Here is a 13,111-nt window from a genome sequence, read left to right as displayed (position 1 = left end):
CTCTTAAGAAACAATATATTTATTTTGAAAGGCATTATATTATTAAATGCTAATAGAATAGCTGGGTTCAGTCATTCTTATCAAGTAAATAAGAAAGCTCAATCAGAAACACAGACACATGCAGCATTTCTTTTGGGGCTATTCTCAGGCTGTGTAACCCAGATAAGGGTTATTTCTGACCCCGGGCCGTGGTTGCAAATCTTTGACCATTAGGTAAGAGCAGATAAGTTATAGGGTTTGTGTGACACTGCTGAAATTCCCCTGTAATTTTCTCCATCAGTTTCCCCGAACACTGAATGTTAAAACACCTCATGACTGCAGATGTGCTCTAGTAGATATTACGCTTTATATTAAATGTCACACTGTCTGTAAAACCAGTATATGAATATAGAGCGGTAATATAGTCCGTTTTCAGATCGCTCACTGGAATAATTTAAATATAAGAACCAATGAAATGACTCGGTGAACACGGTTCTATTTAATGTGTTGACATATAACCTCTTAAAACAAGAAGATGGAGTCCATTAGATGGCCTTAAAGCTAATGGACATGCACTAAAATCAATGCAACTCCAATTTTGATTTCACTGAATCTATTTGCTTTTCATATTTTTCAATTGGTCTGTTTTCAATGGAATAAAAAAAGTCAATAATATATTCACTTATTTCTGTAATTTGTCTTAATGTGTAATACTCTTAAAGGTAATTCCACATAAAATATAAAACCACATAAAAATTATTTTTAATAAAAATTTATTATTTTCTTTTCTGTTCTTTTCACTGAATTTATTTTATTTTATTTTATTTTAAATTTGTATTGTAACTTTGTCAACTCCTGGACAGTCGGTGTCATTCCTTTTTTTATTTCATTTAATTAATATTTTTTTTTTTAATCCTTTTTGCTGCCTTTTCAATTCTTGCACATTTGGAAAGAACAAGCACTGTCACTCCTGTTTTTTATTTTAATATAAAATACATTTTTGTATTAATAAATACATTTTTGGTTTTAGATTTATTTTTGGCATTTTTGCCTTTATTGTGATAGGACAGGTCAGGTTCCTTCTATTTAATGTGTTGACATATTACCTCTTAAAACAAGAAGATGGAGTCCATTAGATGGCCTTGAAGCTAATGGACATGCACTAAAATCAATGCAACTCCAATTTTGATTTCACTGAAATCTTTAACGTTGTAATTTGGAAGCCTTTACTACTAAACAAAATTAAATAAAACAAAAAATAAAACACATGGGAAGTTCAGAAAAAGTGTAGGTTTGATAGCCCCTGAGACATACAAGGTTGCAGTAAAAATAAAATAAATTGTATTAATTGTTCATTATCACCCATGCAGTATGAAACAGACTGTCAGTTTTCTGATACAGAATCACTGTCAAATGTTTCTTTTATTTTTTTATTGTCACCTTGTCAACTCCCGGACTGCTGGAAACAAATAATCACTGTCATTTAATAAATTTTTTTTATTTTATTAATTTAATTATAGTTGCCTTGTCAACTCCTAGACAACTGGAAACAAATAATCACTGTCGTTTTATTGTATATTATTTTATTTTATTTTACTATAGTCATCTTGTCATCTTCTAGACAGCGGGAAAAAAATAAGTGCTGTCATTCCAATTTTATCACATTTACGTTTTGTTTTGTTTTGTTGCCACACACTATATAGGACCGATAGTATGTGAATTGGGATTTAGCCATGTGACGATAATTATTGCACATTTGCATTACTGTTAACCAGTGCTTTCTGTGTCTAACAGGATGATGCACTGGGCAGGTCGCATAGAGAAGGAACTGGAGAAGGTGCTGCAGCTCGTCACCGGAGTTCAGCAAATGAAAGGAGTAAGTTTAACCTCTTTAACTTGTTTTACACCGTACTGCCGTGCTAGATGGAAAATATTGTGTAGTTTCAGAGCTTTAGGGCAAAGGTGCCTCTCTTCAGTATCAGTGCGGAAGCCACAGTAATATTCACACTGTATTATTTACCTTTGTTGTGGTGCCTTAGGAGGAAGCTTTAACTTGTTTCTGATGTTATGATAACAATGGTTGCATACGATGATTACAGTAATAGTAGTGTTTTTTGTGTGGTGTTTCAATAGTGACATTTTATAACAATCATTTTCTGTTGACAGCGGTCACACAGTCTTGGTACTAAGCAATAATTTCATAGTAGTTTCTGAAAGCCTGAAGTACTATATATGTTGTATTGTATACAATATTTCACTTGTATGTTTGAATTTTTAAATGAGTATTCTGTATTATTTGTGAAATTGTGAATTTAAATACATTGTTGTTTTAAAGGAACACTCCACTTTTTTGTAAATAGGCTCATTTTATAACTCCCCAAGAGTTAAACAGTTGAGTTTAACCGTTTGTGAATCCATTCAGCCGATCTCCGGGTCTGGCGGTAGCACTTTTAGCTTAGCTTAGCATAGATCATTGAATCTGATTAGACCATTAGCATCTCGCTCAAAAATGACCAAAGAGTTTCGATAATTTTCCTATTTAAAGATTGACTCTTCTGCAGTTACATCGTGTACTAAGACCGATGGATGTATATATATGTATGTATATGTGTTCAGAAATATTTTGGTCTCAGACTATTGTGTATATATACCATTTTAAATATATATTTAAATATTAAATTATTTCCAGTAAATTTTATCTCAGGCTATTTCAAGCGTTGGCAGTTTTTGTTTGTTAGCATTAAATATATTCTGCTGGTATACACAGCAGAGTAACTGATAGGGAGGCTAAACATTCTCAGTTATTTGCGAGGGCAAAATATATTTTAATTTGTCCATCCGTATATGTGTGTGTGTCTTTTAGAAAATCAGTTTGGGACACTGAATGCATGCAAGTCTGTGTTTGCACTCTCAGTAGCTGGAGGTTGCTGAGTCTGTGGTCTGAGTGTGTGTGTGTGTGTGTGCAGTGAGTCTGTGAAAGCGCATTTATCTCCGGCCCAAACAGGAGTCGTCACAGGGAGTGTTAAATGGCTCAGCATGTGCAGAAAAAGCCATTTTCTAAATGGATGCCTCTCCCTATATGTGCATCTGATAGAAATCTTCCCTGGGCTACGGCGGCCCACTAACAAGATTGCTTTCCTTCATCACTCTCTCTTTCCTCTTCATGCCCAGTTTATTCCGATATTCTTTTCCTGCTCTTTCTGGAAAAAAAAAATTCTTGCAAATGAATTCTAAGCATTTTTTTGCTTCTCAGAGTTATTTTGGAGAAAGTAAATAGAACGGACCTGCCACATACAACACGCAACAATCTTGAATACATTTTGCTTGAAAAATTGCAAGCATTAACGCAAGCTGAACACAAATACTTAACCATAGCGAAAATTCATATAGCAGATGTTATTCAGACCTCTGGATAGATAAACTCCGTAAACATGGTTGGGACTAGTGATAGAATCTGATGACATTGGCCATTTTGAGATGATCAGGATCTTTACCCTGTTTGGCTGAATGTGAACTTCTGAGTATAAATTTCCTCTTTTTTTTTTTGTTTTTTTTGAGTGTATATATATTGTGTTTTCCAAATATAGTGTTGTGTCTTTTAAAAATGGAAATTAATATATTTTAGTTAAAATGTAAAGCATGAAAAAAACAATAATTTTTTATACTTTTTTTTGTAGTTTTACATTGTCTTTAAAGACAATGTAAAACTACAAAAAAAGTATATATTGGTGTATTTCTTATTTTAGGAATATGATATATATATTTTTAGGAAAGCTGTCATTAAGAACACACCACAATATACAAACTTTAGCAAAAAAAATTAAATTATTTAACCAGAACACAGTGGGATCTGCATTTGTAATAATCAGTCCCTGTAACATTCAACATTACTGAACCACTTTTTGTGCAGTACGAGTAAAGCGGGAAAGATTTTAAGTGCTTGCAGGATTCTTTAGTGAAATGTATATGTATAAAATGCATTTTATAAAAAGGGCGTAAGTGACATTTTTGGTGAAATGGAGATATATTCATCAAATGAAAGCTCTTAATGTTTCTACTGGTAAAAGTACTGTCATCCATGAGTGTACAAATTTGTACAATTGAAATCAGTACACAAAGTTTTTGTTTTGGCTTTCCTGTAAAGTTGGTGAAATGTCACTTACGCCCTTCTGGTTCTCACCGCTACATTATATTCCTCAGCAATGAGGTGATAAAATCGCTGTTTTTGAAGTAACGTTAATTGTTTGTAGAGAGAGACGGCCAGACGCAGCAAGCAGACACACACAACTGTCATCTCTCTCTCTCTCAATCTCTCTCAATCGACAATTAATTGAAATGGTTAGAGAGTCGGACTCGTAATCCAAAGGTTGCGGGTTCGAGTCTCGGGCCGGCAGGAATTGTAGGTGGGGGGAGTGAATGTCCAGCACTCTCTCCACCCTCAATACCACGACTGAGGTGCCCTTGAGCAAGGCACCGAACCCCCAACTGCTCCCCGGGCGCCGCAGCATAAATGGCTGCCCACTGCTCCGGGTGTATGTTCACGGTGTGTGTGTGTTCACTGCTGTGTGTGTGCACGATGGATGGGTTAAATGCAGAGCACGAATTCCGAGTATGGGTCACCATACTTGGCAGTATGTCACTTCACTTCACTTCACTTCAAATAAATGTGGTCTTACCACACTATTTCATCTCTGTGTCTGATGTCTGATTTCATCTCTGTGTCTGATTTTTACCCTTCCGGTCAAATATTGCGCTGCAAAGAGCAATAGAAGTTTTAACTTGTCTATAACTTGGTAAATGACCATGGAATAAGCCAAGTTATTTGGGGTTCTTTACCTCCACGTCGTGCATTAAAATCCTTTAATGCACAGCTAGTTGTTGATTATCCCTTACATAGCTAACAATGTTTATAATTAGATAGTATAAATATAAAGGTTAATAAATAAACATATAATGTTAACCAAATATGTAGATATATCTATGGACAAAAGATGAATGGGAAATATACTTATAGAATCCGGGCTGTTGGAAACAGAAAATTAGTTTTACAGTCATATTTTTGTTTACAATTTCCCACAGATCTCCTGGCTATTCGAGAGAGGAATCTAGATAGAGAAAGACTGGTGTAATGTACAGTAGTCAGGTTGATTTGGTCTTTTTGAATATTTTTGACTTGAATAAAACCAGTCAATTTAGATACTACCACATTTTGTTTTACTTGACAAAACATTTTTGCTGTGTATGTGCTGGGAAGCTAACATTTTCCAACTAAATAATTCAGATTAAAGAGATTCAGCTGACAAAAAGAGTTTGGGAACCCCTGAGATACATGAACATCCTTTCAGTTGCATCATTTCCATCCTGATTTACTTTGCTTCTGGAAATTAAATAGAACGGATGTTGAAAGCGTTGCTCCTTTTCTTTCTCTCTCTGTTTCTATTTCCATCTCTCCCTGTGTCTTTAGTCAGTGATGTTAGATAAGCAGTCATACAGCTCTACTCCCACACACACTCCCTAACAAACTACACTTAGCGCGGCTATAAATAGACCACACTCGTGTGGCCGTTTCTGGGCTCCTCTTCAAGGTTATGACAGCTCATGTTGGGCCAGTCATCTGCATATTTTATCCCTTGTCCTAAGTTTATCTCTTTCTTGTGTAGTTATTTTTTTCTCTCTGAAGCCAGCTGTGTGTGTTCGTGCATGTGTTTGTTGGGTGTTTGGACACCTGGACTATTGTGTGTTTTGTGTAAGAGACAGAAATAGACACTAAGTCAAGAAAAGTTTTAGAAAGTGCTGCAGAATGCATGCTATTCTCTGAATCAGATAGAAGTATGAACTAGATTTGCTTGTCCTATAAAGAAGAATAGTAGTAATATGCCGATGGATAAATAGAAATGTAAAACGTCTAAGTCAAGCTCTGTGAGACAGGATATGATGTCACTCCTTGTCTTTGTCTTGCAGCCAGAAGCTAGTGTTTTGAATGACTTAACTATGATGAAGTCAGGAATCATATTGGAGTAATGTGAACCGTTGAGAGCGACGCTATAAAGCTGCCCTCCGTGACCTTTGATCTCTGCCTGCTTTCTGCTGGAGACCATGCATAATTCAAACTGACGGGTCACCGCTAATAATACTGGAACTGCTACTGATGCCCCCTAAAGAAATACAGCACAAGCCACGAGTCTACAGACAGGATGATTTGTATTATCACATGTTATGTAATGAATTTATTTAATCTCTTTGAAGTTGCACTACACTGAAAATGTAGTGAAAACTATATCAGACATTAAAGGAATAGTTCACCCAAAAATTAACATTTTCAAAAATTTTACTCAGACTCCAAAATATAAGTAGGTTTGTTTCTTCATGGGAACGGATTTGGGGAAATTAAGCATTACATCACTTGCTCACCAATAGATCCTCTGCAGTGAATGGGTGCCGTCAGAATGAGAGTCCAAACAGCTGATAAAAACATCACAATAATCCTCACCGCTCTAGTCCATCACTCAATGTCTTGTGAAGGCAAAAGCTGCATGTTTGTAAAGAAGCAAATCCATCATTAAGATGTTTTAACATTAAACTATCACTTATGGCCAAAAAACGAGAACATAATAATGCTTCCTTCCAGTGAAAATCAATCTTTAGTGCTGTTTTGGACTGTTTTGGCTTGCAAATGGTGCTTGATCTGTGCAGATTTCTCTCCTGATTCAGACGAGACTACTTTTTCACTGGAGAAAGCGTTATTATGGATTATGGACCGGTATTTTGACCTGAAGCAACAGTTTGAAGTTAAAACGTCTTAATGGATTGTTTCTTACAAACACGGCTTTTCACTTCACAAGATGTTAACTGAGGACTGCAGTGTTTCTCATACATTGATTTATTTGTGGCGGCCCGCCACAATATCAAAACTGACCGCCACAAATAGACTTCGTTGAATAAACATGAGCACTGCACGTTTCAAAATCGAATTGTTTTTATATCACTGCATTTGTCATTTTCATTTCATCTTGCATGTAATGCCTGATAAAGCAGCGTTTGTGAGAGGAGCGCTGCTTTGTGTACAGCCATTACTGGGGAAACCTCTATTTCTCTGCGCTCTAAAAGCACCTTCTACTGGCAGAGAATTAATTTGCATATATGCTGCCACAAATAGAGTCTAAGTCTGTGGGAAACACTGGACTGGAGTGGTGTGGATTATTGTGATGTTTTATCAGCTATTTGGACGGCACCCATTCACTGCAAAGGATCCACTGGTGAGCAAGTGATGTAAAGTGAAATTTTTTGTTTCTATGTCAGTTTTTTTTTCAGTGTAGGAACATGTCAAACTCAAGTCTCATATGTAATTCACATGACAGGCGCTATTTGTGTTCTCTTTTTTAGCCATTAACCAAGATCCCAGGCCTCCAGCTCATTACCCATAATGCAGCAGATGTTCCAGGCTGAAGCATCTACAATGTCAGCCCACATAGTCTGATGTTTTGTAAACACAAGCACAAACTTGAGATAGAGTCTGACTTGATTCTAATAGCTTGACGCTACAACATCAACATAGATTTGATTAGCATGTGGCAAATCCACCTGCCGATAAAGATTTAATTTGATTGCCACTTTGTTAAGTGTGAAACTTTGTCTCAAATGTTTCTCCTGAGAAAAGACCGCATTAGATTTCATAATGTCTCAGAGGAGATCTCAGATGTTTCTCATTGAAAAGCGAATGATCTGAGCTGCTATCCACATTGATTTTATGGCTCTGTACACTTATTGTATAATAAATATTTATTGGTTTGTATTATTATTTAGGAGAAACATCTGACAAAAAATTTCCAGAAAGAGGAACTTCACATTTAGCAGTTACATTTTCCTCTGGACAGGCTTGATTTCTAAAGCTAAATGATGCAGGTGTGTGTGTGTGTGTGTGTGTGTGTGTGGGCAGATTGTTCTCAGCGGTCTTTATAATCATGGCTTCAGACTTCAGCTGACAGCAACACTTTGAAATCATCTTTTATACATGAATTGTTCACACACACCCATACACACACTCGCACTCTCACACACACCCATACACATACACACACACACACACTTCTGGACGTTGGCGTTTCATCAGGGACTGCCGATGTAATCGCTGATCAGTGGTTTGGTTTAATTAAGTTTAATTGCACTTAGTACTGATGTCAACATGAAATTACATTTGACTGAATGATTTCGACATTGATGATAATCAGAAATGTTTCTTTGGCAGCAAATCAACATTAGAATGATTTCTGAAGGATCATGTGACACTGAAGACTTATTACTTAAAATAAGATTAATACTGAAAATTCAGCTTTGTTTAAAAAATATGAATACTTTTTAAAAATATTTTCAAGATAGAAAACAGTTATTTTAAATTATAATATTGTTTCACAATATTGGTGTTTTTGCTTTATTTTTGATCAAATAAATACAACCTTGGTGAGCAGAGGAGACTTTCTTCAAAAGGAGTGAAAATTGTATTAAAGGTGCCATAGAACGGAAAACTGTATTTACCTTGGCATAGTTGAATAATAAGAGTTCTGTACATGGAAATAACGTGAGCCTCAAACACCATTGTTTCCTCTTCTTATGTAAATCTTGTGAATGCAAAAGACCACTGAAAAATAGGCGAATCAGAACATAACACCGAGTGTGACGTTACAGTTGGGATCACTAATAGTTACGCCCCCAACATTTGCATATACCCGTCCATGTTCTAGGCCAGCCGAACCATCAGAAGTTCTGCAGGTATTGTGAAGAAACAAGTGAAAACAACAGCGAAAATGGCAGATCATGGAAATAAATGTTATGTTCCAGGCTGTGCAGGGGATATGAATTGCAGGGATGGGTTGGTGTCTGTATTCAGAAAGGCACGGAAAGCAAATAACGCGTTCTAATAAAATAACGCGAGCCACTAAAGGGACATGGTTAGCTCCTTGCTAGCGGTAGCCTGTTACATTACAGTACATACGATTTCACTTACCACATAAACAGAGTAAGATGACTGAGGATGATGGCGAATGATTTACAGATCCTGAGCACCACCGAAAAGCATCTGATCTTGTAAAATGTGTGGTAAGTACTGCCGCTCCACATTATAAACAGAGTGCGATCGCAAATCTTGAAAGTGAAACTAAAAAGCAATCGTTCATTTGAAAGCAGTTTTAATGCCCAGCATATTAATATCATCTCCCTGATGCCCACATTTTATTTACAGTATAATTACCCAACTATATTACTGCGTGAGAAAGTATTGAAATATATATTTTCCCTGTGTTTCCTTCCTGCTGTGTGAGTTACGGAAATGAGCAGCACTGTGAAACAGCCAATCAGAGCAGAGCTTAACATTGAGGCGCAGTGTGAAACAGCCAATCAGAGGAGAGCTCAACATTATTATTCATGACCCTTCCAAATAAGGTAATAACAGACCATTTCATTCTAGGGAGAAATCCTAGGATTGTAAATAGACATGTAAAACCGTTTTTGGAGAATTTTTGCCCTTACCTAAGCCACATACCTTCTATGTAGAGAACAATTTAAAATATTGTATCAATGCATTCTATGGCACCTTTAAACTTTTAATAGTAGTTTAAATATATTTCTCACTGGTTAAATTTTTTGTTATATTCATTTTATGTTAGAGCAATAATTCTGACCATTTTAATATAATTAAATACAAAACTTTAACGCTTTTGGAGGATTAAAATGAATGCCATTTCACATTGACTTTAAGTGGAGAAACACAGCATCCTGGTGACTTGTGAGAAATAATCTCATCTAAGCTAACACAGAAACCCCAAAAATATTAGGAGATTTGTCTTACACTAAACTATCAGTGTTCTGGTTTCTCTCGCAGCCTGAAGCCAAAAAGAAAAGAAAATCACATAGACCTCAAATGTGCCAAGAGCACTTTTCTATCTTTCAGTGATGAAACCCTAAAGCAAACTTGTGTATCAATGTGCGTAGCGTGTTTTTAAATGTAGGGTTTGCAGGAATAGTCTCTCGGCCTTTGTGTATTTGTGCCTTTAGGATTGTCTTAAAGGCATAATTCACTCAAAAAATAAAATTCTGTCATGGCAGATTTGGGTGAACTACCACCAAGTATTTCACTAAAATAGTAGGGATGGACATTTCAGGCAAAAATAATATTTGAAAATCGCTGGGTATTATTCGATTATTATTCGAAAATCGCACCCCTCCCCTGCATGCACGCACAAACACCCATAACTGATAGAGAGAGTGAGAGAGACGGGATTCACGCTTTCAATGTGTATGATAAACTGTTTAATTCAGAAAATAGGCTACCTTAACTCAAGCCATATAATGATTGTAATGTGCTGAAACATATTAATATAATAAACATTACCAAATGACGCCGCTTATTAACATAACAGTCTGTCGATTAGCATAAATCAACTGCTCATAAGGCTAGGGCATTTCCATTGAAAAAAATGGGAATAGATACGAGATGGGAGGAAAAATATGAGAGGGACAGCAGGACAGTGTGTGTCTGTGTGATGTGTTTGGGGTCAGTGTGGGTGACGTGAGTTAGTGGTCCTGCGCTAGCTCTAAACAATATCTTCTGTCACAATTATATCGTTGGGTAATTATAATGTATATAAACTGCGGGCATCAGGGAGCCATTATTAATATGTGGGGCATTGAAATCGCTTATGAATGCACGCTTGTTTTTTACTTTCACTTTCGAGATTCACGATCACATGTACGGAGCAGCACTCGAGAGTAACATTATTTACCACACATTTTACAAGATTAGATGTTTGTCAGTGGTGCTCAGGATCTGCAAATCAGTCGCCATCATCCTATCAGTCATCTCTCCTTACTCTGTTTATGAGGTAAGTGAAAGGTTATGTACTGTAATGTAACAGGCTACTGCTAGCAAGTGGCTAACCATGTCCCTTTAGTGGCTCCGTAGAACACGTTATTTGTTTTCTGCGCCTTTCTGAATACAGATTCAGCCACACCTCTAACCCAGTCGGGGCTGTTTGTTGTCCGCACAGCACTCTTATTTGACATCGTCCCAAGTTACTGGAACCGCTATATGGTGCGCAAGTCTTTTTTTATGCCACGCAAGTCTACAGTGTGCGCGTGATAGTGTTCTTCTGTTGTCTTTGACAGCTTTTAGGTGCATTATTGGCAGCACCACCCTCTGCTTACATGAACGCGTCACCACCGGATCAGCACGGAAAACATGGGGAAGTTTTTTAAGACAATAATTGCACAACCTAATCGATATTCTATAATTAAATCAACTAATCGAATATTCAAAAATCGTGACCATCCCTATAATCTAGTTGACATTGATATTCACGTCATTACTCAAGGGAATGCAACATCACAAATAAGATCTCTTTAATATCTCATTTGTTTTGCCTAGACGGCAATGAGATTACATAGAGAGCAAATGGAGATTAACTCTCCTGTTTCTAAAATGTTTCTCCTGAGACTCTAGTAATATCAGAGTGTGTCCTCTTTAGAAGAAAATAACAGTGTGCTCAGATTCAAAAACTAACTCAAATGTTTCCTTTAAAAGGAATAGTCAAAAAATGAAAATTAACATTTATTCACCCTCAGGTCATCCAAAATGTATACTATATTTACAAGTTTATTAATTTATATTTATAAGCGTTTGTTTCTTTATCAGAACATATTTAGAGAAATTTAGCATTGCATAACATGCTCACCCGTGGATCCTCTGCAGTGAATGGGTGCCGTCAGAATGAGAGTTCAAACAGTTGATAAAAACATCACAAAAATCCACAAGTAATCCACACGACTCCAGCCCATCAATTAACATCTTGTGAAGCCAAAAGCTGCATGTTTGTAAGAAACATTCATCATTAAGATGTTTTTAAAGTTAAACCGTTGTTTCAGGCTAAAATATGAGTCCTCTATTCATAATATGTGACCCTGGTCCACAAAACCAGTCTTAAGTGTCAATTTTTCGAAATTGAGATTTATACATGATCTGAATAAATAAGCTTTCCATTGATGTATGGTTTGTTATGATAGGACAATATTTGGCCAAGATGCAACTATTTGAAAATCTGGAATCTGAGGGTGCAAAAAAATCTTTAAAGTTGTCCAAATGAAGTTCTTAGCAATGCATATTGCTAATCAAAAGTTAAGTTTTGATATATTTACGGTAAGAAATTTACAAAATATCTTCATGGAACATGATCTTTACTTAATATCCTAATGATTTTTGGCATAAAAGAAAAATGGATAATTTTGACCCATAAAATGTATTTTTGGCTATTGCTGAGGACCATGGCGAATAGTTTGCAGATCCTCATCACCACTGATAAGCATCTAATCATAGTATAAACAGAGTACCTCGCACGATCGCGAATCTCGAAAGTGAAAGTGAAACTAAAAAGCGATCGTGCATTCAAAAGCAGTTTCAATGCCAGGTATAATAGCGGCTCCCTGATGCCCACAATTATATACAATACAGTATAATTACCCAATGAAATAACTACGAGAGAAAGTATTGAAATATGTATTTTCCTCCAATCTCATATTTATTCCCTTTTGGGGTTCCGTAGTACGTCATTTTCTTTCCAAACATGGTATTGCGGGGGGTATGGGGGGGGTATGGGGGATGTCATCGCGATGGACGATGGCATTGTCTATAGGCCCAACCCTATTACTCCGCAACAGTTTTGTTACTTCTGCACTGTGTGGTCTTCAGCAAACAGATTTTTGCTTGCATGTGCAAATGTTATATTTCACAGATGTCTATTTAGCCTGAGCTGAAGAGATACAGGAAGAGGCAATCCTCTGCATTTCCTTAAGTGAAGACAATATTGTGTATTGTCTGAAAATCCGATTATTGCACTTTCAATGCATCTCCCTTACAGACTGAAGCGTTGGTGTTTCTTTCACACAGCAGCATTATATTGATATTCTTCAATCATGTTAATTTATTTTCTGCAAATTTCAGCAGTTAATTCACTTTGAGCAGCTTAATGTACAGACTCCATTCCAACTTTTTGTAGATGGTTGATTTCTATATGTATTTTTTTTACTTTATGCTTTAAAAAATGTAACATTTAAACTTTGAAAATCCCTTACCTGACAAAAAAATATT

The 13,111-nt window shown here is 36.3% G+C and overlaps 1 protein-coding gene across 1 annotated transcript in view; it reads left to right on the top strand.

The window, feature by feature from the left end:
* LOC306844558 (voltage-dependent calcium channel subunit alpha-2/delta-2-like) overlaps positions 1–13,111 on the top strand; it is a 227,081-nt gene that overhangs the window by 22,523 nt on the left and 191,447 nt on the right. The window contains exon 2 of the mRNA XM_079376781.1: positions 1,774–1,855. Coding sequence (XP_079232907.1) covers positions 1,774–1,855 — 82 coding nt within the window. The remainder of the gene's footprint in view (positions 1–1,773; positions 1,856–13,111) is intronic.

The sequence above is a fragment of the Barbus barbus genome, assembly GCF_936440315.1.
Source record: "Barbus barbus genome assembly, chromosome: 25".
In the NCBI taxonomy this organism is placed as follows: Eukaryota; Metazoa; Chordata; class Actinopteri; order Cypriniformes; family Cyprinidae; genus Barbus; species Barbus barbus.
Note: the sequence above shows the minus strand (reverse complement) of the source record. Positions and strands in the feature narration are given on the sequence as shown.